This window comes from Ictalurus punctatus, chromosome 7 (assembly GCF_001660625.3).
Source record: "Ictalurus punctatus breed USDA103 chromosome 7, Coco_2.0, whole genome shotgun sequence".
In the NCBI taxonomy this organism is placed as follows: domain Eukaryota; kingdom Metazoa; phylum Chordata; class Actinopteri; order Siluriformes; family Ictaluridae; genus Ictalurus; species Ictalurus punctatus.
Window position 1 is genome coordinate 26,940,059 of NC_030422.2, and position 27,755 is coordinate 26,967,813.

General features: G+C 37.0%; 2 protein-coding genes across 4 annotated transcripts; one reads left to right on the plus strand and one right to left on the minus strand.

The window, feature by feature from the left end:
* Positions 1–5,371: 5,371 nt before the first annotated feature.
* On the plus strand, positions 5,372–13,512 carry LOC108261140 (CD48 antigen). Its single transcript, XM_017462021.3, has 7 exons — positions 5,372–5,602; positions 8,185–8,499; positions 8,783–9,043; positions 10,358–10,459; positions 12,777–12,847; positions 13,091–13,165; positions 13,324–13,512. The coding sequence occupies exons 1-7, from the start codon at positions 5,539–5,541 to the stop codon at positions 13,402–13,404; spliced, it is 969 nt and encodes a 322-aa protein (XP_017317510.1). The 5' UTR covers positions 5,372–5,538; the 3' UTR covers positions 13,405–13,512.
* Positions 13,513–13,836: 324 nt separating this feature from the next.
* Positions 13,837–26,539, minus strand: LOC108261138 (uncharacterized). 3 transcript variants are annotated; one of them, XM_053681526.1, is made up of 9 exons: positions 26,210–26,539; positions 23,420–23,743; positions 22,938–23,216; positions 22,442–22,603; positions 21,411–21,485; positions 19,009–19,080; positions 18,817–18,873; positions 18,592–18,663; positions 13,837–18,453 (listed from the first exon to the last, which is right to left on the minus strand). In XM_053681526.1, the coding sequence occupies exons 1-9, from the start codon at positions 26,262–26,264 to the stop codon at positions 18,380–18,382; spliced, it is 1,170 nt and encodes a 389-aa protein (XP_053537501.1). In that variant the 5' UTR covers positions 26,265–26,539; the 3' UTR covers positions 13,837–18,379. The 3 variants fall into 3 exon arrangements, with proteins under 3 accessions (XP_053537501.1, XP_017317506.1, XP_053537502.1); XM_017462017.3 differs by lacking the exon at positions 18,592–18,663 and having other exon boundaries at positions 13,837–15,890; XM_053681527.1 differs by lacking the exons at positions 18,592–18,663; positions 18,817–18,873.
* Between the last annotated feature and the right edge of the window lie 1,216 nt (positions 26,540–27,755).

The following is a 27,755-nucleotide window of genomic DNA, read 5'->3' on the forward strand; positions in this document are numbered from 1 at the left end:
ACAGTGTTGTTGTAGTTTTCTTTTGCTCTGTGTTGATTCCTCTCATTATGAAATCAGACTTTCCAAACCATATTCATGTTCATCTGTCCTTGTATAAAATCCTTGCCATGTTTATTACACACAATATCATGTTGTGTTGTAATAGACTACATGTCATCTGGTTTGTGTAATCTGATCTAGTACTTGTGAACAGAGGAGGATTTTGAAATCTGTTTGACTTTACATTTATATAAAATGATGTATTGCATTTGTGGACTATGACTTCAGTTTTAGAAAAAGCAGGATTAAGAGAAGAAGCTTGTATACTTATTATGAGAAATGTTATTTTGAATTGTTTACAAAAATACTATGAAAAACAGTACTTTTAATTTAAAATAAAGGTTGTGTAAACAATACTGTTACAAGAAGTTATTTTGTGAAATGAATCAAACTATAAATCAAAATCACATACTAGATTTATTGAGTTTTGTTCAACAATTGACAGCAGTGTTAGTCGATCTCTATGTTTATATGGACAGCGGTAATCTAATTATTGACCTTTATTGTGAATAAGACAATATTGTGATTAAGGTGTTTACATGAGTCGATTTTAGAATACTCCTTTCATGTTTCTGTTTTATAGAACAGAGATTGATTAATGGTACACGTCATTACATCCCCACGTCACACCGTCTGACGTCCCCCAGAATTTCACGTATCAACATACAGTTGGTCTTCATTATGGTACCATATACAGTTTTGGGTGTTTTTATTTTTAATTTTACAAAAGCTTCAAGAGCAGTTAATTATTTGTCATGCTATATGTGCTAACAAACAACTGCTTGAAGCCGTGGGCTGCGTCTGAAACCACGTATTTACCTACTATATAGTAGCTGAGATACGTGTATTTCACCTGCTATATAGTAGGTAAGTACGCGCATTCGGACACTGCCGTGCTCTCTTGTTTGTCGTAAAACGGTTGAGCACTGCCGTGTTTGTACGTGTCCTGTCGTAAAATGCGGTGAAAACTCCCACACGATGTTAATAGTGTGATTAAGGTGTGTACATGTCTGTAACGCACGTCGATAATGCGACTAAAACAGGAATACTCCACACGTCTCAATTCCATTTGTGTTTATGACTTTAGTTGGAGTAAGGTCATCAATAATCACTGTTTACATGCTAGTTTCTTCATCAGAGTATCATCTTAATCGGGTTAATATTGGATCATTGTTGTCCATGTAAACGTACTGGGAAAAAAAATAATAGTGCATTATACACTATTTTAATTTGTCTCTTTTTTTGTAATAGATCGTTACGGTACTTTTGGACTTCATTAGATACTGATTTCATCAATAATCCATTCAACACTGTACACCTTACATATTATAAAGAACTGCAGTTTAATCTCTAATTCCCACCAGAAGGTGGCGCTGTACACTGCGCCTTCACTGTGACTGTCTTCAGAACAGATTTTAAAACTCAGATCTGATTATGAAGCCATAATTTCTGCTGACTTGTTAAGAACATTAAGCCTTAATATCTCTGATATAGACTTGTATCAAATTCTTTTTCTTTTTTAAGAGGCTTTCACAAAATATTGAGTGACTAAGAGTAATGTCTTGAGTAATAGTAGAGATTAGTTTCAGCTCTTCAGAATTTATTTTTTTTGCATTGTATCTCGGGTAACCTAGTATTTGTCCTCTGTGTGATTTCTTTAAATGCAGGAAGAGACCATTATGCAAGAAAAAAAGGAGATTTCAATACTTGATCAAATTTTTCTAGCTTGAAATTGTTTTGTTTTTTTGCTTGAATGAGACTCTGGTTGTAGCGCTGGTGTTTCTTACGGCTTCTGTACAGATTTAACAGATTGCAGTTGACGTCCGGTTTAGGTGTGAATTTCCATGGTTACTCGTGTTAGTGTGAACTAGACCATACTTCATACAACAGAAATACAGGCAACGTTATGTAAAGTAGTATGCGAATGCAATTTTGAACACAGTCCATGTTTTCTCTTTGAATTTGAATGAAATGAATGAATGAAAAGATCTCTTAAGTGTAAGACAAATGAAATAAAGTTGATTGGGGAATGCATTTAATGTTTATACACCAATATTTCCATGCTTTCACAAACAGTTTTACGCATATAGATCCACAGTTTTGTTTTGTTTTTTTTTTACTCTGATGACCTTCAGCACTCTCACAGCTTTCAGTTCCTTCTTGTATTTCCTTCACATCCACCCCCTTTCAACGGTTTTGGCTCGGTTAATAAGAAGTGCGAGTTAAGACCACCATTTTCAGCACAACCGTAATTTAGAAAGTGTCATAGTTGCTGTATAAATGCAGTCAAAACACACTTCATTAGGAAACTGCTTTAAGCATCTTGGTAGCGTTCCTTTTTGGGAGATGACTCCTCAGTGTCAAACTCCTCCCATGGAAATGGGAAATGAAAGTTAAAACATAAACATAATTATCGTCCTAACTCCTAACTAAGTGTAAATGCTGTAATTTCCGCTTTTTAAGAATGTGACTCATATCTCAGATGATGAATGTACATTTTAACATCTCCTAAATGAGCCCTGCATTTTTACATACTTAGACTTGAGTTAGTTGTACAAAGCATAATGAGCTTTTTCAGGTGTGTGTACAATGTATTCAGGTTGAAGTAAAAGGTCTATATAACATTTCCATTTAGAAGCTCAAATTTTGAATGTTATCTACTGTATCTGCTGTACCGGTCCCTATCACATTGTTTTATGTGTATTTATTAAGCCAAATGATTCAAACTTTTTACCGCTTCACCTTCACCAGTTCCTTCTGACTCCAGTGCTTGGGGGTTGGGGGATCTTAAGTGCCAAAAAAATATAAAAATTCATTAAAAGCATTCTTAAACCATAAAAGCGAACTAACACTGGTGAAAGATGACACTGTCATGACATTACAACTTTTTATGAATTTAGATTATGAAAACATGCCGAAGTTACTTGAGCTTCAACATTAATATAGGTTTATTTCTTTAAACACAAGCTTGAAATTTAGCAGAGGTATTATTGGCTGTTGGCTTGTAATATGAAAATGGAGTACAGTTCATCGTGCAGAATTTTGGAAAATTGTTTCACCAGCAATGCAACAGTCAAACATGATAATTAGGATTTACTTCAAGTAGGTTAATGTCCTCAGTATGAGTTAATATTTGGGCTATTTGTTGGTACCTCGAATAGTGAAGGCTACAGCTGGGGGAAGAACTTTCTCTTACAAACCCCCACAGTTATGGGACAGCCTTCTAAGTAGTGTTTGAGACTCAGACACAGTCAGTGTTTAAGTCTAAGCTGAAAACATATTTGTTTACTCAAGCTTACCATGAATAGACTTTCTTTTATACAAAGTACACAGTCTTATCGATCACAGGATAGTAAGCATGCCTAACAATTTCACCCTCTCTTTTCCTCCCTCTCTCCTTCTGTCGAGCCACACATGATTTTATGGAGATGCCGGTGATCCTGACCCTTTCTGCTCTCCGGACCTGCCTGATCCATCCTGATGCCCTACCTCTGGATGGAGCACTCATCAACTGGAGATTGGAGATTGGAGATTGCTGAGGATGGTGCCGCTTGAAGTACCATGAAATAGTTTTGGACCACAATTCCACATGGACATTCTTGCTGCGGTTGGGACTACGGTTGCTACTATGGCTTTAGGACTGCAATTACCACATGCAGTTTTGCACTCAAGTCTCATCTGGTGAACAGTGGACTAGTTCAACAAACCATCTTCATGTAAAAACCATAATGAACTTTCTTTTACTTTTACACTATCCGTTGTTTCCCAGATGAGGACGGGTTCCCTTCTGAGTCTGGTTCCTCTCAAGGTTTCTTCCTCATTTCATCTTAGGAAATTTTTCCTTGCCACCGTCGCCACCGGCTCGCTCAATAAGGATAAATTCATACACTTAAAATCTATATCCTGTGTTTATATGTTTCTGTAAAGCTGTTTTGTGACAATGTCCATTGTTAAAAGTGCTATACAAATACAGTTGAATTGAATTAATGTCTTCAGTATGAGTTAATTTCTTCTCCTCACCATTTGTGGCCATTACTTCAGGTCATAAATAAAGTACAGAGCATTATGTAATCTACAGAATTATTTTGAAATAACTTCCACCTTCCACTGTGCATTTGACACACAGCTGCATGATGTACACATTCATACAACTAGCAGTTAAAGCAAGTTCTCTATTAATTTAATTCAATTCAATTCAATTCAATTTTATTTGTGTAGCGCTTTTTACAATAGACATTGTCTCAAAGCAGCTTTACAGAAATATCAACACGGTATACAGATATTAAAGGTGTGAATTTATCCCAACTGAGCAAGCCACTGAGTGGTGACGGAGGCAAGGAAAAACTCCCTAAGATGTTTTAAGAGGAAGAAACCTTGAGAGGAACCCGACTCAGAAGGGAACCCGTCCTCATCTGGGTAACAACAGATAGTGTGAAAAAGTTCATTATGGATTTATATGAAGTCTGTATGGCGTTAGGAGCAGCCGTAGTCCCAGCAGTCTGGAATTAAAGAAGATTTGAGCTCCATCCAGAGATAATTTAAGCTATGTATGTGTCTATGCATAAGTCTATGTAGTAAACACACACACATTCACACTTTTTTAAGTAAAATAACTCTTGCACTTTTGTTTCTTCAGTGTAATACATGCTGTAAAAGTATAAGTGTCTTTTGCACATATATACCCTCATTGCATTTGAAAAGAAGTGTGTAAATCCTTGTGGTCACCAGTGCAGCATAGACTCGATGTGCACCCAGACCCCTAGCAGCTCTCAACAGGAAGTGAGAATTATGCCACTGCACTGACTTCAGGTCAGTTTCAAGAACTTAACTTCCTATACACTAGTAATACACTAGTATTATCAGAGAAAACAACAGGACTGGTGTCAGATCAGGACCACTTCAGCCCACATGTAACAGTGACGCTTCCTTGTGTATAAATTTGACAGCATTTCTCCTCATGCGTGCTTATTATCTGGACATGAAGTGAGTTCCTGGCATTCAGAGAGAAAGAAAAGCCAGATGGGGAAGTCTTGTAAAAGACTCGCCTGGAATTTTACCCAACACATCAGAAGACACTAATCAAGCCTGTGCAGTAAAAGTGATGTGTTCATAAAAGAGAATTCATAAGAGAAACTTATAACACAGTAAACATGGCAAACATGTTCCCTTGTGTCAGTGCACTTTAGCCTTTTCTACTTTATTAAGCTATGCGTGTTTTAGCAGAAACACGGTGAGTGTCCGTGACATATTTCATGAGAAGTGAGAAAGCCGCAAAACCACTTTCAGACAATACACTGCCTGTAAAAAGGACATTATATATAACACTGTAGGTGCACTTTTTTGTGTTTACTCCCACCCACGCAAACACTTCTAGATTAAGAGACCTCAGACTCTCAGTGAGTGAGGAAGTGTTTTTGGTGTCTTGGACTTGATCGTCTAGTGTTGACTCCACAGTCTGAGTCGAGTTGTAGCAGGACAAACAGTCGTTCACTAACAGCAATGTGGGACTTTCAAGGATATCGTGTTTTCAGCTTTGGCGTGCTAATGTTTGGAATTCTTCAGGGTATGTATGGAGATAAATTTGGCACATTTTTATTGCACACTGAGACATAAACTGTTGTAATGATTCACAGTAAATTAGCTTTCTTATACATAATGTCGTAAGTTGGGGGAAATAATTTTACATGGTCTTTGGAAAATGTTCAGAAATGCACAAGCTAAACATGGATGACTGCATGAAGTTTTTTTATCTTTGCACATTGTACACTGAAGTGTACAGGTGTTCATTTAAAAAAAAAGTTTAAATAGGAAATAATGTGTTCTGAATATATTCTAAATTATTTGAGATTTGAATTTTTATTACATAACTATTCTGGATTGTTACAATCGTTAAACATTAAATATGCTGTTCATTTTACATTTAGTACATTTTCAAATGAAGTTTTATTAATTTTAATTAAATTAACTGGTATTTGGCATTTGTCACAACATTAACAGGACACTATTGCTTTAATTTAACATATTTCTCATGTAACTGCGTGCTCTTATCATTCTCTATCTGCAGAAAAAGATAAGGTTAGGTTCAGGAAACCTCAGGCCTTATTTATGAAAAGAATTGCATAGTACATGTATTTTGTACCAGCTGCTTGGTTACTGCAAATGATAAGAATATTAAAATTAGAAATAATTTTAATTTAGTTAGGCTACTACAGTCATGTGAAAAAATAAGTACACCCATGGAAATTGTAGGGTTTTTGACATATTTGGCAAATAAATATTTAATCCTCTTTGAAACAGTGCCTATTAATATTATTAAGGTTATACGCTATCAACTGACAGATAAAATTTATATTTTGTAGTAATTTTCATTAACATGGAAAAAGTAAGTACACCCCTACACTTATCACACCATTTTAATCTATAAAATTAGAATCAGGTGTTTAAGAATGGGTGCAGGTGATGAGAACCTGCTTAGGGAGTGCAGGTGGAACCTGACTTATTTATACACTTCTCATATCTAGTGTCTGGTGTTCCCTTTGTTATTGAGGTGTGTGCTGTCATCATGCCAAGATCTAAAGAGTTCTGTAATTCCTTTAGAAAAAAAAAAAGGTTGTGGATGCCTATGAGTCTGGCAAGTGGATTTAAAAAGATCTCCAAATTATTTTAAATAAATCATTTCACTGTAAGGAAAATCATTTACAAGTAGCACAGATTTCAAATGACTGAAAATTTGTCCAGGACTGGCCGTCTGATGCAAAGAGAAGTCTCCAAGAACCCCAACATTTCATCATAAGATCTGCTAGTAAATTTTGTCACTGTTGGTGTCAATGTGCATGCTTCTACAATCAGAAAGAGATTGCACAAATTTGAGCTGCATGGGAGGCGTGCCAGGAAAAAGCCTTTGCAAGATTACAGTTTGTCGATGAGGATATAGGCAAAGACCAGGCCTTTTGGAATAATGTGCTCTGGACAGACGAATCAAAGATAGAGTTTGACCACAGTAACAGCAGATATGTTATGTGGTTTTGTTCAAGTATATCAACTTCATTAATAGGCACTGTTTCAAAGATGATCAAATGTTTGCTTGTCCAAATATGTCAAAAATGCCAACAATTTCCATGGGGAGTACAGTGGTGCTGGAAAGTTTATGAACCTTTTAGAATTTTCTACACAATATTGCATAAATATGACCTAATACATCATTAGATTTTCACACAAGTGCTAAAATATTATAAGGAGAACCCAATTAAACAAATGAGACAAGAATATTATACTTGAATATTATACTATAATTTATTTATTGAGGAAAATAATCTAATATTACATAACTGTGAGTGGCAAAAGTATGTGACCCTCTAGGATTAGAAGTTTAATTTGAAGGTGAAATTGGAGTCAAGTGATTTCAATCAATGGGATGGCAATCAGGTTTGAGCATTTATATATTAAGCATCCTGGTTTATTTAAAGAACAGGGATCTCTCCAAATTTGATCTTCACAACACATGTTTTTGGAAGTGTATCATGGCACGAACATGTTATTTACCATATGTTTCTATGTGTGTTGATGCAAATGAGGCAGTATATACTGTGATACTCTAGATGTTCTTTCACTTGTAGGAACTGAAATGAGATTTATCAGGCAAAAATCTTCGTACAATTGTGGCATTGGTATAAACCTGGTGAATCTCAAACCAGTTCATGGGACCTCCCAGATGGTTCACATTCTAGCTCTATCTCTGTGTTGTGAATTGAGATAGAGCAATCATTTGGGCAGTTTGGGGAAAATTTGAGAACCACGGAATAGTGTAGAGCTGTATTTTGTGTGCTGTTTATGCCATAAAAATCTCACAGGCCATAAATATACTGCTTAATTTATGGCCAGTGACGGATAACCAACCAGGCCAATTGGGCCAAGGACCTTTGTTACTGGGGGTGACAACCATAGATATGCAAATTATTAGACCAAGTTACACAATACCTTCCAACATCACCAAGTTAATAGAACACACATATATCAAGGTAAAGTCACAGAATCTAAAACAAGTTTGGAAATGCTGTTGGTGTCGGTCTGTTTTGTTTTTTTGTTTTTTTTTGGGGGGGGGGGTGTTTTGCACATAATGATGTGTTATGTTTTCCTCTGTTGCAGGTGTGTGTGGTGTTTTGGCTGACACAGTAATGGTGCTCAAAGTTGGGAGCTCCCTAGATCTTCCATTTCAATACCCAATTGAATCAGTGTTATCGGTTCAGTGGATCTTCAATGGGAAAACTTTTGCTGAATACAGTACAGACCAAAATTACACACTTCTGGAATCCCAGTTCAGTGGAAGATTAAAGGAGAACAATGATAGAGTTGGAGTAACTGTACAAGATCTTCAACCCCAAGACTCTGGGACATTCTCAGTGGCTGCACCTAGCATTACAACACAGCTTCCAACACAGATATTTAAAGTTTATATTCAAAGTAGGTGTGATTAATGTGATCAATTTAATGGGAATAATTATAAATATCTGAACATTAATTACATAAATATATTTATTGTGAATTGTTTTAACACTCTCCTAGTCCATATATTTTAAATAAGTGTTTTAGTCTGAGCATTATGAAGTTATAGCTTTGTGAATGTATTTTTACTATAAATCATTTCAGTTGCAGATTCATGGGTTCCTGATGTGTGTGTGTGTGTGTGTGTGTGTGTGTGTGTGTGTGTGTGTGTGTGTGTGTGTGCGTGTAAATGTATGTATAGTTCCCATAACAGCTGTGCAGATTGAGAAGAATCAGGCGTGGAGATTGTCCACAAACAGCTGTGATGTTGATGTGAAGTGTGTAGCGCTCGGAGCTGAGAGTGTCTCCTACCTGTGGAGCGGCTATAAGAATGGGAGTGGAGCTCAGCTGCAGTTCAGTCTTTCACCAGCAGAAGGAGCTGTTACACTGAACTGCACTGCAGCTAACAACGTCAGCTCCAGTTCTGCTACAGAGACACTGAGCTGTGAGCAGAGCAAAACAAGTAAATATGCACCTTACCAATAGTGACCTATTTTTATTGCCATGGCCTGTATGTATTTAAAAAAGGCATAAGATGCAACATTACATATATTTTTGCGACCATCAAGCAACTGGGTTAGGTGTGTGTTGTGATATCCAATCAAATCAGCTTTACTTATTCCTTCATTCAATGAGTGTGTGGTTTGAAACATAGTGATATTTTCATAATTACCTTTATATGCTACAGTTTGATTTTAGCACAGTTGAGTAGAGTAGCCAAAATAGTTACTCAAGTACAAGTAAAATTAGTTATAAAAATAATTACTAAAGTAACAGTAAAAGTAATAATGTTAATAATTACTTGAGTAAGAGTAATAAAGTATCCAATGAGAAGACTACTCAAGTAGCAAGTTACTGGTTACTTCAGAAAATCCTGAACCTCAGACTACACGGAGAACCATAATTCACCCCTCTCCTTGAAAGTCTGTCTGTTCTGTTTATATGATATAAAACCTGAGTTCAAGATGAAGCAGCGTATCCCAGTCCTGTGATAGGTACCATAACACAAAACCTGTCATTTTCAACACAATATCTCACACACACCCCAAAAAACAAACATTTTCCCAACAGTTGACTGACTATTTTCATAACATGTTAACAGCATGTTTGACACACAGTCCTGTGCTGTGACTTCTCCTACTCTGTATAAGTCTACTTGTGTGCATCCGGTTTTCGCGTCTTGACTGCCGTACAGGCGGACATCAATGACAACCTACAGTGTGACGTGTCTTACAACGGGGATCATGTTCGTACAGTCTAACAAGCAACAGTCACAAAGGTCTATTAAAAATCGCATAGTGTGCACCTGGCTTACGGATTGACATAATTAACATAATTAATTTCAATATGATATAACTTGAACAAATTTAATATCCAAACTAAATTAACATTATGACAGCTTGCTTGATACTCATAATAGTGAGGCAATTTTTCATCTTCTTTTTAAGTTGTTTCAGTTTGGTAATGTTTATCTAGCAGTTAGTTACAGTAGCTAGGGTCTACTAACGGGCCTCAGAGACATTTGGTTTCACTTTTAAATCCTTGTTACAATGTCTACTCATATATACAGTCATCGGACTAAACGCTGTAGTCTATAACAAGACAGAAACATGCATATATATGCACAATTCAGATGTGGGTGTCTTTTTTGGCGCAATGCATTAAAAATCTATTTATTTACTTATTGAGATTGCAAAACATGTTTGTTTTTCCAGTTATCACACCATCATTTACTTTCAGTGGCATAAAAAGCAAGCTATATTTGATGTGTTTGCAGGTGCCATATCACTGTATGTGTGGATTGCAGTAGCAGGAGGTGCTCTAACTGTAATCTTCGTTGTGATTGCTGCACTGTGTTATTGCTGGAGATCTCACAAAAGTATGTCAAGTTTTGATACACACACACACATAGATACATACATACGTACATACATACATACATACACACAGTATCTCACAAAAGTGAGTACACCCCTCACATTTTTGTAAATATTTGATTATATCTTTTCATGTGACAACACTGAAGAAATGACACTTTGCTACAATGTAAAGTAGTGAGTGTACAGCTTGTGTAACAGTGTAAATTTGCTGCCCCCTTCAACACACAGCCATTAATGTCTAAACCACTGGCAACAAAAGTGAGTACACCCCTAAGTGAAAATGTCCAAATGGGGCCCAATTAGCCATTTTCCCTCCCCGGTGTCATGTGACTTGTTAGTTTTACAAGGTCTCAGGTGTGAATGGGCAGCAGGTGTGTTAAATTTGGTGTCATAGCTTTCACACTCCCTCATACTGGCAGTTCAACATGGCACCTCATGGCAAAGAACTCTCTGAGGATCTGAAAAGAAGAATTGTTGCTCTACATAAAGATGGCCTAGGGTATAAGAAGATCACCAAGACTCTGACACTGAGCTGCAGCACGGTGGCCAAGACCATACAGCGGTTTAACAGGACAGGTTCTACTCAGAACAGGCCTCGCCATGGTCAACCAAAGAAGTTGAGTGCACGCGCTCAGCGTCATATCCAGAGGTTGTCTTTGGGAAATAGACGTATGAGTGCTGCCAGCATTGCTGCAGAGGTTGAAGGGGTGGGGGGTCAGCCTGTCAGTGCTCAGACCATACGCCGCACACTGCATCACATTGGTCTGCATGGCTGTCGTCCCAGAAGGAAGCCTCTTCTAAAGATGATGCACAAGAAAGCCCGCAAACAGTTTGCTGAAGACAAGCAGACTAAGGACATGGATTACTGGAACCATGTCCTGTGGTCTGATGAGATAAACTTAAGATAAACTTATTTGGTTCAGATTGTGTCAAGCATGTGTGACGGCAAGCAGGTGAGGAGTACAAAGACAAGCGTGTCTTGCCTACAGTCAAGCATGATGGTGGGAGTGTCATGCTCTGGGGCTGCGTGAGTGCTACCAGCACTGGGGAGCTACAGTTCATTGAGGGAACCATGAATGCCAACATGTACTGTGACATACTGAAGCAGAGACTGGGCCGCAGGGCAGTATTCCAGCATGATAACGACCCCAAACACACCTCCAAGATGACCACTGCCTTGCTAAGGAAGCTGAGGGTGAAGGTGATGGACTGACCAAGCATGTCTCCAGACCTAAACCCTATTGAGCATCTGTGCGGCATCCTCAAATGGAATGTGGAGCAGCACAAGGTCTCTAACATCCACCAGCTCCGTGATGTCCTCATGGAGGAGTGGAAGAGGACTCCAGTGGCAACCTGTGAAGCTCTGGTGATCTCCGTGCCCAATTGGGTTAAGGCAGTGCTGGAAAATAATGGTGCCACACAAAATATTGACACTTTGGGCCCAATTTGGACATTTTCACTTAGGGGTGTACTCACTTTTGTTGCCAGCGGTTTAGACATTAATGGTTGTGTGTTGAGTTATTTTGAGGGGACAGCAAGTTTACACTGTTACAGAAGCTGTACACTCACTACTTTACATTGTAACAAAGTGTCATTTCTTCAGTGTTGTCACATGAAAAGATATAATCAAATATTTACAAACATGTGAGCGGTGTACTCACTTTTGTGAGATACTATATATATACACATACATTATACACACACACACACACACACATATATATATATATATATATATATATATATATATATATATATATATATATATATATATATATATATATATATATATATATATAAATGCATAAGGGAAATAAGTATTGCATGCATCAACATTTTTCAGTAAATAAATCTCCAATAAGGCTATTCACATGAAGTTTTCACCAGACTTTTTTTTATTAACTCAAGAAATACACACATATAAAGAATTCACAACATTAAAGTCCATAAATAAAGATATGTGTAATAGTGTGGAATGAAAAGAAAAAAAGTATTGGACACACTAAGAAAAAGCAGTTCTCCAAGGTAAGGCAAGGAATTATTTTTTCCCACTATATTTTCCCCACTGTATGTGTTGGTATATGCATGTGTGTGTGTGTGTGTGTGTATATATATATATATATATATATATATATATATATATATATATATATATATATATATTACATTTCACACAGCTTCTTTTGCTGCTCATGATGCTGATAATTGGCTTGACCCCTGTATTGCTGCTTGCAGCTATATTTATTATTATAAGATTATAAGATTATATATATATATATATAATTTTTATTTTATTTATTTATTTTTTTTTTACAGATGGCAGTACTTCTGAAGCGGGTAATACAGTGTACGCAGATGTCAATGCCGGACCCACTGTGCAGAAAGATGTAACTATGTGTTTATGCTTCTTGCTTTGTGGTTAGATTCCTATATTTTGCCAGGGTCATATCTGAAAAAAATATTGAGTTATTAAGTAAATAAACTGAATTTATTTAGTTACTAAGTAGCAAAATAATGTTATTTGAAGGTCTTCCTAAATTAAGTTATTTAAAAATATAAAGTTATTGAAATTCAATACAAATTGTCTTGATACGGTGTCAGTGTAATTTGAGTTTCCATCTGCATTGCAGAAGCGTTCTGAGAGTGTTGTAAATGGAATGACCGTTTATGAAACTGTGAACGATCTCAGAGTGAGCCCAGAAATGGTAGGTGCTGTTAAACATGAGGTCTATTATTCTTATTACTGATATTATTAGGGTTTGGGGGGTTTTTTTAAACAAAGACTAATGCTCATTTAGGGCATTAATTGTATTCTTTATACATTGTGATATATAAATAAATTTCTCTCCATTTTCTGTCACAGACTATTTATGCTAAAGTGACACTTCCACAGCATACAAGGGTTGGTGCTACCTCTTCCTCGCCTTACCAGCAAGTTCTCTGAACTGTAAAGACATTAAGGAAGTGTTTTCCTCATATTTTTACTTTATATTATGATATATATGCAAGTAGTAAAGAATTATGAAATTGTGTACATTTGTATAAAAAAAACATCAGTGTTCGAGTGTGCAGTGAGCCAGGGTCTTTACCAGTGCCCAAACCTGTGTACATATGATTCATGACCTAGTGAGCTAGAGAGCTGATTGAGATGCACCATTTTTCCTTTTTTTAAAAAAAAAAATCATCTCTTGTTTTTATGTTACACTGTATTACATTTGACAGCTAAGAAAAAAAATGTGTTCTCCTTCTTCAGTCTACATTTTTAATTCAATATTTTGGGTGGCCTAAATGCTACTGGAATGCCCCATCAGTTGCTTCGACTCAAGAAAAATCTGGCAAACTACACACAGGTGATTTGCATAATCTATATGGAGAGCCCAGAAAATCAATTCAAGTCCTTGTATAACCTTGGCAAGCCATGTAATGCAATTTTCCTCATATAAATATTGATGTAACTTTTGAATTTGTCTCCAACTCTGAATGTAACCCATTATCATTTGATGTACCAGGTATTTTCTTGTTTTGTAATATCGAGTCATATCAAGTTTAAATTTTACAATCAGTTAAAATGTAAAATCAAATATCTGAGGTCAAAATATCAACAGCTGTGCAATGTACTGAATACTATCCACTTTGCTCTCTTATTGACTTATTTTTCTATTTTCATCAAGAATGGCTTTGTTTTACTGTCACAAATTGCCACATGGTATGACCCTATGAATTTTTGTTTTAATTAAATTATTTAATAACGCATGGTTAGCATGGCTTTGGTTGTATCTATACTACATTAATAATATTAAGCATCACATAACCACATTACCCAATAATTATGGATCAAGTCTGTCATTTTTTATTTAAGCTTACACTTCCCCTCCTGGCCTGCAAGAGTCAGTACATAGCAGTTAAGTAGGTCTTCTGGTGTGAAGAATGAAAAAGAATCACAACACGCAGAACAATGCTTGGACAATTTCTCACCACAATTAGCACCCATATGCAAATCCTTAGTGTATAAGTCTAGCACTATACAAACTTTGGTACTTTCTAACCTGTGCTCGTTTCTGTCTCTTCCGTTTTTTCTTCAACTACCTTGACAATCAACAATCCTGAGTCACTGTTGCCACCTCGTGGAACAACTAAATAGTGCAAAAGAATTAAATGAGCATGTGCAACCTGCGCATACAAAGTAAAAAAAATCAGGTGGCACACCTACAGTACGTGCGTACTCTGCCGATGACGAAATTTGCGTCACACATACTGTATGCTGTTCCTAGCCTACGCATAAGAAGTGAAGCATATTTTCTGGGACCAGTGCTAAAGAATTAGAGGGAGTGTGGTGCACTGCAGGGTGTGATAAGTGCATTGAAGTAAGTGGGTGGGGGAGCGTTTTTGGCTTAGTAGTGTTACATGCCTCCGCTGTCTATGATCAAGGAGTGAGTAACATGGATACCTATGTTAGCAAAAGTAAGTTTAAGGAAAAAAATGTAAAAGGCAACTGAGAGCTCTCCTCTCCTGTCCCAGCACTCCACAAAAAAATCACAGATTTTTGTAACAAATTAAGAACATTTATTTCATAAGTTCACATACAAAAAAGGGAAGCTTCAAAAAGGACCAGGCCAAAATAACAAACATAAAAGTTATGACTTTGAGGGGGGCGTACTTTCTAAACGGCCAAGAAAAGAAAATTAATGACAAAATTCTTCCCTTCCTCGCGCTCCAACCAATCACAGGAGAAAACAATTAACAAAATAACAATTAAGCGTCTGTAACAGGACAAGCCAGCCTCAGCAGCCCGGTGACAAACAACGACCTCCTCAAACTGAGTTTCCTCCCCAGATTTATCCATAAGCCCTTGCTCCAGCAGCCAATCAGTGCAAACCAGCCATTGATGGTAAAAAGAGTCAGGTAGTCTCCATTAAGCTTTGCACTTAAGAGAGTGAGAAAGAGAGAGCAGGAGAGAGAACAAAAAAAACTGCACACAACTAGTAAAACAAAATTACGCCCTGGGACGTAACAGTACACAAGCAGTGTTTTAAATCTGATAAGGGCAGCTACAGTAAGCCAGATGAGGGAGAGTAGCAACGAGGTGGTGTGGGAGAACTTAGGAAGGTTGAAAGCAAGTTGTGCAGCTGCATTCTGGATCAATTGCAGAGGTCCAGTGGAGTTCAGAGGCAGATCTGCCACTAGCGAGTTGCAATTGTAGTCCAGTCTCGAAATGACAGGACACTGAACAAGCACTTGAGTGGCCTGTGTGGATATAATGGTTGAATCCTTCTGATGTTGTGAGATCAGAGAGTTGTCCAGGGAGATTGCAAGATACTGATGTGGGAATGAAGCACCTGGGATGAAAAGCAGTTCAGATTTGCTGGGATTAAGTTTCAGTTAATGAGCTTTTAGCACTGAAGAATTCGGATCCGGATCCTGAAAATTGTCCTGGGAGAGATAGAGAGACAGTTGATTGCAGACAGTGTGTTAGAGGATTTTGGAAAGAAAAGAGAGAGGTGACACTGGTCAGTAGTTGTTGATGTCTGAGGGATCCAGAGTGGTTTCTTCAGGATGGGTATAACCCTTGCTCTCTTGATTTTGCACTATAATATGCCTTTTCCCTCCACTAACTATAGCTGCTTGACAATTTTTGTTGACTGATCTAAAATCGTACCACCAGCACCCTGAATCTTTCTGTACTAACCAATATATTTTCTTCATTTAAATCCTTGGTTACAGACTAACACAAAAGGAAAAAAGTAGTTCATTATTATTTATATATTTACAAGCCCTGTCAAAAATTATGGAGTCACCACACTCAGAGGATGCTCACCTAGATTTTTTTTTACGTCTTGGCATATAAACAAATGAAAGATATGACAAACCTATTTTTGTTTAATAGCTCATTCTGGCTTTGTGAAACATACTTCAAACAAATTATAAATTTGCTTTAATTAATGGCATTTTTTTCCAGATCAAGTAAAGTAAAAAGTTATGGAATCAACGAAAACATCACATTTAGTACTTTGTTGTTCCTCCTTGGGCTTTTATTACGGCCGGAATTCTTTGAGGCATGGACTACACTTTTTTTTTTGAATAAATAAATAAATAAATAAATAAATAATTCTCCCTCAAGCTGGTTCCAACTATCTCGAATAGTGGTTCACAGATCAGCTTTGCATGATGGAGCCTTGCCATGGACCAATTTTTAAATTTCCACTATTAATTTTCAATCGGACTGAGATCCAGACTGTTTGCTGCCTATGACATTGAGTTGATCTGCCTTTCCTGAAGAAAAGCTTTAATTCTTGATCATCATTTTATCATAAGGAAAATTACTTCATCGCGAAACCTATATTCTATCAATGGAATGAGAAAAGTGTCCAAAATTTTAAATGTACACCTGTGCATCGACTGTTGAGCCCCCCCAACCCAGTCCTTTAACGGACACGTAACCCCATATCATAAACGAGTGGGGAAATTTTATTGTTTTCATCAGGCAGTCATCTTTATGCTTCATTAAAATAGCGCCAGACAAAAGTTCCAGCATCATCTCCTTGGCCAACGCAGATTTGTGATTCGTGATCACTGAATATCAATTTCATCCAATTATCCACACTCCATGATTGCTTCTCTTTAGCCCACTATAACCTTGTTTTCTTCTGTTTAGGTGTTAGTGCTTGTTTTAGTTTTGCTTTTATATACGTAAAACCCATTTCACTCAGCTGATTTCTTACACTTCACAAACATTGACTCCCATTTCTGCCCATTTGTTTTTCATTTGTTTTGTTGTGCGTTTTCTATTTTCAAGGCATATTGCTCTTGTTTTCTATCCCGACAGTTGCCGTCTTCCTTGGTCTACCCGTATGTTTTCCTTTTATAACCTTCACATTTTGTTTATACTTGCACCAAATTTTAGACACCGCTGACTGGGAACAACCAACATCTTTTGCCACCCTCCGTGTTGGATTTCTTGAAATAGTTTCATAATCCTTTCCATTGTTTCAATTGACAATTCTCTTGTTAGGGCCATGTTTCCTTTCAAAAAGTCCAAGGTTAAGGTCTGTAAGCACTCTTAAGGTCTGTCAGGACTCTCTCTTTTAACTGCAAACTAATTTGCATTTTTAGACTTAGACTTTAGAAATGCAAATTACAAGGTGATTCCTTAAACTTCTCAACAGTGAGTGATTCCATATTTTTTTCCTCTACTTGAGCTGGGAAAAAATGTGCAATTAATTAAAATGTTTCACGAAGCCAGAATTCAGCTATTAAACAAAAGTTGTTGTGTGTAAATCTGTGATTTTTAAAAAAAATTATTTTATTTGCTACGAAGTTTTTAAAAAAAAATCCTCCAAAGTGGATTTTTGCCAGGAGTTGTATTAAAATACATACAATTATAAATAGTAATAATCTGAAATATCCAAGTTACCAAGGAAACAATATATTTCTATTTCATATAGGCTACCATTTTTAAGATAAGAAACTTTTATTAATCCCTCTACAGTAAATAAGGCTGTACACCATGGTTGGACTGGGGCAAAAGTTCAGGCCAGGAGTGTCACACCAACCAGGGCCAGCCCATACCCTTCAAACCCATTGTCAGACCAAATTTTGACCTCTACTGTAATTTACAGACACCTGATCATTCATGTAATTATGTGTGACTTTATAATTACAACTACTGGGCTAGATTCATGCAAAATAATTCAAGGGGCTGGCGTGCTCTCTCTCTTCCCATTTTCTTGAGTTTCACTTTCATTAATGTCTCTCTGTCTGTCCCTTTCTCTAAGACACAGCCTCATTTACTGCATAAAGACAATTGACTAGTATTGAAAACTAATAAACTAATTGTTAATCTTAACATGGCTTGCTCTAGAAATTATGACTGACAAACTAAACCACAAAATCCTCTCTCTAGGCATTTTAATCTATGTCATTTAATTTTCTCTACTAACTTGGAGTGGTATTTCTGAATCAGAAAGATTGTTGTAAACAGGTTGATCGTCTCCATCTTGTTGGAAAAGAATAACTTTAGTACATCTGATTAGTCCTGTAATTATCAGGTAATTTCTAATAACAAATACTAGGCTAGATTCATGCAAAATAATTAAATGGTCTGAAGGGACTATTGGTGTGCTCCCTCTCTTACCTTTTTCTTGAGTTTCACTTTTGTTAATGTCTCTCTGTCTGTCCCTTTCTCTAGGATTCTCAGCATCATTTACTGCATAAAGACAATTGGCTAGTATTGGAAAACTAATAAACTAATTGTTAATCTTAACATGGCTCGCTCTAGAAATTATGACTGACAAACTAAACCACAAACAATCCTCTCTCTTGCCATATTAATGTACGTCATTTAATTTTCTCTACTAACCTTGGAGTGGCATTTCTGAATCAGAAAGGTTGTTGTAAACAGGTTGACTGTCTCCATCTTGTTGGAAAAGAATAAATTTAGTACATCTGATTAGTCCTGTAATTAGCAGGTAATTTCTAATAACTACTAGGCTAGATTCATGCAAAATAATTAAATGGTCTGAAGGGACTATTGGCATGGCCCCACTCTTACCTTTTTCTTGAGTTTCACTTTTGTTAATGTCTCTCTGTCCGTCCCTTTCTCTAGGATTCTCAGCGTCATTTACTGCATAAAGACATTTAAACTCAACATGGCTTGCTCTAGAAATGATGACACTGACATCAACTGTAACCCACAAACAATCCTTTCTCTTGCCATTTTAATGTATGTCATTTAATTTTCTCTACTGACTTTGGAGTGGTATTTCTGCATCAGGTTGCATTAATAGGTTGATTTTCTCCACCTTGTTGGAAAATTCAAACCTTTTACAACCTCACACCCTACAACCCCACTGCGGGATTATATTTGTAGATTATATACAGTATCTCACAAAAGTGAGTACACCCCTCACATTTTTGTAAATATTTTTTTATATCTTTTCATGTGGAAACACTGAAGAAATGACACTTTGCTACAATGTAAAGTAGTGAGTGTACAGCTTGTGTAACAGTGTAAATTTGCTGTCCCCTCAAAATAACTCAACACACAGCCATTAATGTCTAAACCACTGGCAACAAAAGTGAGTACACCCCTAAGTGAAAATGTCCAAATTGGGCCCAAAGTGTCAATATTTTGTGTGGCACCATTATTTTCCAGCACTGCCTTAACCCTCTTGGGCATGGAGTTCACCAGAGCTTCACAGGTTGCCTCTCGAGTCCTCTTCCACTCCTCCATGATGACATCACGGAGCTGGTGGATGATAGAGACCTTGTGCTGCTCCACCTTCCATTTGAGGATGCCGCACAGATGCTCAATAGGGTTTAGGTCTGGAGACATGCTTGGCCAGTCCATCACCTTCACCCTCAGCTTCTTTAGCAAGGCAGTGGTCATCTTCGAGGTGTGTTTGGGGTCGTTATCATGCTAGAATACTGCATACTGATCATGCTCTGCTTCAGTATGTCACAGTACATGTTGGCATTCATGGTTCCCTCAATGAACTGTAGCTCCCCAGTGCCGGCAGTACTCATGCAGCCCCAGACCATGACACTCCCACCACCATGCTTGATTGTAGGCAAGACACACTTGTCTTTGTACTCCTCACCTGGTTGCCGCCACACACACTTGACACCATCTGAACCAAATAAGTTTATCTTGGTCTCCTCAGACCACAGGACATGGTTCCAGTAATCCATGTCCTTAGTCTGCTTGTCTTCAGCAAACTGTTTGCGGGCTTTCTTGTGCATCATCTTTAGAAGAGGCTTCCTTCTGGGACGACAGCCATGCAGACCAATTTGATGTAGTATGCGGCGTATGGTCTGAGCACTGACATGCTGACCCCCCACTCCTTCAACCTCTGTGCAATGCTGGCAGCACTCATACGTCTATTTCCCAAACACAACATCTGGATATGACGCTGAGCGCGTGCAATTTCTTTGGTCGACCATGGCGAGGTCTGTTCTGAGTGGAACTTGTCCTGTTAAACCGCTGTATGGTCTTGGCCACCGTGCTGCAGCTCAGTGTCAGGGTCTTGGCAATCTTCTTATAGCCTAGGCCATCTTTATGTAGAGCAACAATTCTTTTTATCAGATCCTCAGGAAGTTCTTTGCCATGAGGTGCCATGTTGAACTGCCAGTATGAGGGAGTGTGAAAGCTATGACACCAAATTTAACACACCTGCTCCCCATTCACACCTGAGACCTTGCAACACTAACAAGTCACATGACACCGGGGAGGGAAAATGGCTAATTGGGCCCAATTTGGACATTTTCATATAGGGGTGTACTCACTTTTGTTGCCAGCGGTTTAGACATTAATGGCTGTGTGTTGAGTTATTTTGAGGGGACAGCAAATTTACAGTTACACAACTGTACACTCACTACTTTACACTGTAGCAAAGTGTTATTTCTTCAGTGTTGTCACATGAAAAGGTATAATCAAATATTTACAAAAATGTAAGGGGTGTACTCACTTCTATGAGATACTGTATGTAAATGTATATATTTATAAATTGTGGGATTATAAATGTGAAATACTAAATTTCCTACAGGGACATTTCCTTATAGCTTTTTTTTACATTCTTCTTACAGAGAATCTTCTATACCACTTATACTTTTCAGGGTCACAGGGAAACCTGGAGCCTTTACCAGGGAGCATGGGGCACAAGGCGGGGTACACCCTGGACAGGGTGCCAATACATTACATTCACACACCTTTCACAATTACATTCACATACAATATAGACATTTTGGACATGCCAATCAGCCTACCATGCTCCGGGAAGAACCCGGAGTATCCGGAGGAAACCCCCACAGCACAGGGAGAACATGCAAACTCCACACACACAGGGCCACAGTGGGAATCGAACCCCCGACCCTGGAGGCGTAAGCCGAACATGCTAACCACTAAGCCGTAAAGAATGTACAGTATAAACCTCTCTTGTTCTTTTCCCCCTGTACCTGTGTTTTCACTTCCTGGATGACACTCGTGGGTGATCTTTGAACCAGAACTACCACTGGGTTGACAGAGTCCATCTTATTGTGAGGGGGGAAAAAAGAAAAGGGGGGGGAAATCTTTTCAGTCTCACAAATGGTTTGGCATATTAAAAGTCGTTTTCAAAATGACCCAGAAAGATGCAGCTACAATACTAAATTAAATGATTTAATTAATGCAAGATCACTATCTTAACAGATACATATTGAGATTGTGACAAATGTTAACTTAAAACATTTTTTTCCCTTTTGGTCTGCCCTCACTCACTAATTTTACTCACTGTTCTTGGTTGATTGTGAAATGTAAGCCTACCTCCGTCACAGCTAGCTAAATACTAATTAGTTAACTAGTCACTGACTACCAATGATGGCTACTACCTTCAGTTTACATTAAGTTAGAGCTGCTAGCTAGATAGTCCTAGGCTGATATGACACTGCTTACTGTTTATGAAAGGGCTTCATTTTTACAGGTGAGGTTTCTTACAGACAATCTAAAATATCCTCTGACTTTCAGAATGAATTGTATGCATAATGTCAAGTATGCAGCTGGTTGCAGTTTAACTTACTAGATATTAATAGTGCAGTTAATACAGCCTAATTAAATAGTGTTCGTTATGTCTTTGCATATTAGACTAACCTGTATTTAAAGTTACTTTTGCTGCACTTTTGCTGCTTTATGCAACATCCTCTTGGAGGGTTTCTTTTTTGTGCTCTTTCCCTCTCTGCTACACATGGTCTGTTTCTTGTTCATTATTCTGTACATATTGTTTTTACTTTCTTTTTTTCAGTTTAGGCGAATGATGATTATACTGTTCCAAGACTAGTGGGACCAAACATAATTTCTAGGAACTGGAGGATTTTAGCCCTTTGGCTAAACTGCCTAAACTGCAGGCAAAAACTCCTGCATAATAATAATAAATCTCCTGATGGTCATTCTAGTCCTGCTATACACATCTATTTTTAAACCACTTCCAAGCATGATGCTGTAAATTTCTCACCTTTGCATGTCCGGAAGAAGTCTGCACTCAAACATACAAGAAATCCTCCAAACATTGCTCCAATGAATCCTGCAATGAATCCTACAGAGATTCTTTCATCTGACCTTTTATGGATTGGTTGAGTACATCCAGGCGGAGTGTTGTTTCTTCTTGGTTCTGGCTCTAAAAAAGTAACATATGCAATTGAAAAACTATTCCTCAGTGGAGAATTATTCAGGGCTAAAGAAAAAAGTCTTCGAGGCTACAGCCCTGAATGTCCAGCCCAGGCACTTCTCTGAATCAGTCCAATAATAACTTTGATAAAATCAAGATTTTAGTTGTTGTTTCACAGGGAATGTTTGAGGTGTTATAAATAAATCATATAGTAACAATCAACAACACAGACCATTTATCCAATCAGTTCAGTTATTTTTATGTTATTCATAGTAGTATGAATGGATTATTCTGATTATCGCTAAATGTGTTTGTAAAACTTTGATAAACATGGTAAACATACCTGTACATGTCACACTCTTGTTGGATGATTCTTGGTGACGGTCATCAGCAGCAGCAGTACAGGAGAAGGTTACTACCCGGTTGGGTGTGAAAGATGTCCACAGCACTGATTCACCAGAGTCTCCCTGATTGCTGCTCCAGAAGGGTTCATTGAAGCCATGCTCAGGTTCCCAAGAAAGAGAAACTTTACTGTTCTTTGATAAACAGCCAAGAGAGATCACACAATACCCTGAATCCAGGGAACTGCGCAGCAGACGTATGCTTGGTTTACCAAGTCGTTCTGAAAAAAAATGCTATTTATAATGAAATCTCAACAACCAATATTCAATCTTTTTGTTACTGAGAAAAATAGAATTATAGGTTTCCAAAAAATATATATATCTATCATCAATTTAACAATTTTACAGTTTATGAAATATCGGTCAATATGATTTGTTTTTGTAAATGGATTCCCATAATTTCATAACATTATGAATTACTCACCCTGAACAGAAAGCTGAACAAAGCTGGTCTTCCTTTCAGTGGCTATTCTGCCTATCAGCTCCACTCTGTATTTTAAAGCATCACTGGATGATACATTTTTAATTGTTAAATTGCCTGAAGACGTATTCAGCTCAAGGCGTCCACGGAATAAGGGTAAAATGTCAACATTCTCTTTTTTGCTCTGAAAGACTGCAATAAATGTGAAGTTTTCATAGATAGACCAACGAATTGTACTAAGAGACCATGAGGGATCAGCATCTGATGGCAAGACAACAGACTCGCTGATGTAACCCATAACATTCCTCGTGTCCTCAGCCCCGCATCCTGGAAGGAAAAAAAAAAAACCCTCAACAACTGATCCATTTAGATTATCTCGACCAATTACATACTATAAAATGACTTATTCAAGTGTACAGAGCGCTCCAGAATTATTGCCACCCCTCATAAAAATGAGCAACAATTATTGTATAAAAAAGAAAACCATAAAAGGCTAAGTTTACTACAGCTGAAAGCATGAGATCAGGCAAAAAAGCATTTCACTGAAGGAGATGTTATTTTCACTCACGTCTATGGCAATTAAAGTACATTTAAAATTATAAATATATTATGTAGCAGCATAACAGCACTTAATAATATAAATATCTGAAGACAAATGCCAAAAGTTAATTAGATGTAATTAATGTGAGGTTAAAATAAAAAGGTTTGACATGAAAAGAGCATAAAACATTAACAATCATTATAAATGAAAGCTAACGCAGTCCTGTTAGCACGATCTTACTAGCATAATGCTCACAGAGTAGCAGCGTTACCATTTCAGAGGTGAACTACTGACCACATTCACGAGAAGAAAGACACTTTATGAGCCCTTGTGATTTGGGTTCCTATTTACACACATTAATGAAATATGGACTGTTTCCAGCTTTAAAAAAAAAAAAAGTACATGTAGTAAACACATTGTAAAGATGAACAGAAAGAGCAGAAAATAGAGATCTATGCCGTACACTACGGACACTGAGCACATCACACAGGGAAACTGTATTTAGGCTCATTGCTTTAAGTGCCTCTGCGGTAGTCAGTGAGAAGTCTCTCACTCACTCATGCATCCTCTCTGATACTGTGTTTAAAATATGCCAGTAGCAATCAATCCAAGCACAGACATGTACAAGATCATTTTGTCAGTGATTAAAAAAAAAAAAAAAAGCGCCAGCGTTCATAGACAATAAAAATAAATTTTTGAACATGCAGTCCCTCCTAAACATGGTGTGCTAAATACATTGGTTTACTGCTACCAGCCTGCCTTTCAACAGCAGCACTTTTTGTCTTGACTGAATGACTGGTTTTATTTGTCTTAATTTATCAGTTTATGTTGATTGCGTTATTTTTTTTAATTAATTTATTTATTTGCATATTTAATCTCTCTTTAATTATATGAAATATCTGGGTTTAATTTTTTTATTTATTTAAAAATGACAAAATAAATCAGTATACTAAAAATCATTAAATCCTGCAAATTATTCAATTTGAAGCCAGTCAGTCTCCTTATATGTAAATTTACACAAATTCCGTAGCTCTGATAGGATACAAACATTTTTTCTAAACAAACGGATACACTCCTATGAACGATCTGTGAAGGAATTTGTTCGTATCCAGCATGATAATGCCCAGTGGTTTGCAATGATCATCTCAGTCTCCATATTTAAACCTGTGGCGTGAATTGAAAAGGGACTTTTCAATTATTAAGCAATTTATTTATTTTATTTATTTTTTCAGGGAGTAGTGGACCAAGATCTCTACAAGTGTCTAAAGTGTCTTAATGAATAAAGTAATGTTAAGCATTAAGAGATTCCGTGCTGTTATTCACTCCAGATCATGTAAGGAATAATACACTGTCTGGAGTGTTTTTATTCCATTTATACCACAGTGATTTGTCAATGATTACAGTGTTTACTTTATTAATGAAGAAATATCAAGCATTTTAACAGTTTATAGTTAGATTTAACATTGTGGTTTTCTCTCTGTGAGTGTCTCACACACACAAAAAAAAAAAAAAAAAACAGAGCCTGTCATTTTATAGAGAAACTGGAAAGCGTAAACTCCTCTGTTCTGAAAAGTTTCCTGTGCTGGGAAATTTTAAAAAGCCCTGTGACTATTGCAAAGCATGGACACTCCAGACCAGTGGTGAGGCCAGAAATTGGGCAGCGGATGGGCTTGGAAAAAACCCACGCTAACCCAAAAGAAAACTCAAATGCCAGCAGTTCTTTTTACCATTTTTAAGCCTAAAACATACAACATGTCATCACAAATGGTAGTTGTTTACTTTCAAAGTGGCAAATACATCATTATTAATTCATATGAAAAATGATCAATTGTATTCATATGACTTTTGCAAGTTACCATTGTCAGGAAAATATTTAGGGCTTTGAGCCATGACTGACTGAGCTACCGTTTGTAACCTAAGCCTATGTAGGTAATGTAAGGCACCAGCTGAACATGACTCATGTCCAAAACTGTAAACTTTAAATCATAAAATATCTCCTATAAACCTATTTACTGTAAAGACAAATGTAGAGGAGATATTAAGGTCAAATGACCCCAAAAATAATTTGTGGAAATATTTATTCTCTAACATGAGAATAGCTACAAGAGTGCTTTTTGCATGGACCAGGCCTCCAACTTTCTTTTTTTAAACAGTAGGAGGATCTCTACTCACTTCCACCTTATTTTCGCTACTCAGTTAGTAGGTAGGTAAAGATTAATTTAAAAGAATATTATTTATAAAGTTGTTCCTACCTTGACTGAAAAACACCATCAAACACATTACTCGAATGGACACACTCTCAAACATCGTTTTTCAGTAGGATGAAGAGTAATGTATCAAAATGCCTCCGCTCACAATGCTCGAGTTTCAGATCCTCAAATCAACCGGAAACCGCCCTCGGCTTACACAAGGTGAACATGATGTGATCAGAAACACCACGCATGAACAATGTGAGACAAAGCCCCAAAATGAGTATAATACTTGAAGCATAAAGACTGCAAGACATAAAAAAATTAATCTTCACTATATATATATATGTTAACTGAAAACCTATTCAAGCAGAGGTTTAGACCATCCGTCATCATTTGTACTAAAATGGAGAAGTAACTTGTGGGGGCGGGGGAGGGATGTGGTTTCCTGTCAGTTAGTATAATATAGCAACTCATTTGCTGAAATAAAGATGAAACTTTTGTCATCATTAATATTTGCTCCATATTAATATATTTTGCCAAGAAACCTCAGAATATTGACAGTATTCTAGTAGAGAAGTAATATATAACAGTTATCTAGTAGAATGTCCACAGCCTACAGGAATCTCTTCTAGATAATCTAATCCTCATTCTTCCTGCTGCTTCATGAAGTCAAACTAAAGTAGCCTGTGCGTTAATGAACCATGTAATACATAACATGGACTCTATGTAGTGTAAAAAGCATAACACTGGCAAGCCTGCTTGCAGGACAAAGACCATGTTCATTAGCATGATTAATAGGCACTATTGTTTTTTTTCCCTTCCTTAAAGGTTTGCTCCAGGAGCCTGACCTAAACACTGATTCATGGAGCTTTAAAATAAAACTGCATTTTCATCATATTTCTAAAAATATGAAATACACTTATTTATAAAGCCACTGTTATGCTTGAACTGATTAGATTTTGGAATTGATCCAAACAGGGTCAAGGTCACAGCAAGGTCAAATGCAGGAGTGCTGCTAGACTTTTTTTTTTTTTTTTACTGCCCAGTAAAAGGTTGCTGTGCCCCAGTAAAATGTACCTGATAAATCATTGTCTGATGAGATTACAGTAGATACATCTGAAAATAGGCTTTCTTATTCAATGGCCATCATCATTTAAATCTTCTGAATTATTTAAACCATGAAAGCTGATTGTAACGCCATCTGAAGTGAAATTATCCTGCACATCCTCTTCAATTATAAGCTCACAGAGTAGCAGTGTTAGCATTTCGGAGGTGAATTACTGACCACATTCACGAGAGAAAAGACACTTTTCATGAGCCCTTGTGATTTGGGTTCCTATTTACACACATTAATGAAATAATGGAGTGTTTCAAGCTTTTAAAAAAAGTGAACATGTAGTAAACACGTTGATTGTAAAGATGAACGTGTAGAGAAGTATGATGATGTAAAGCACAGTAGAGAGATGTTTAATTACAGTAGTGTAACAAGACTAAGATTTGCCAGGTATTAAGGTCTATGAAGCAGTCGTCAACTTTGCAATTAATTTTAACAGTTATGATAATTAGACAAAAGATTAAAAAAAAAACACACACTCTGTTTAATTTG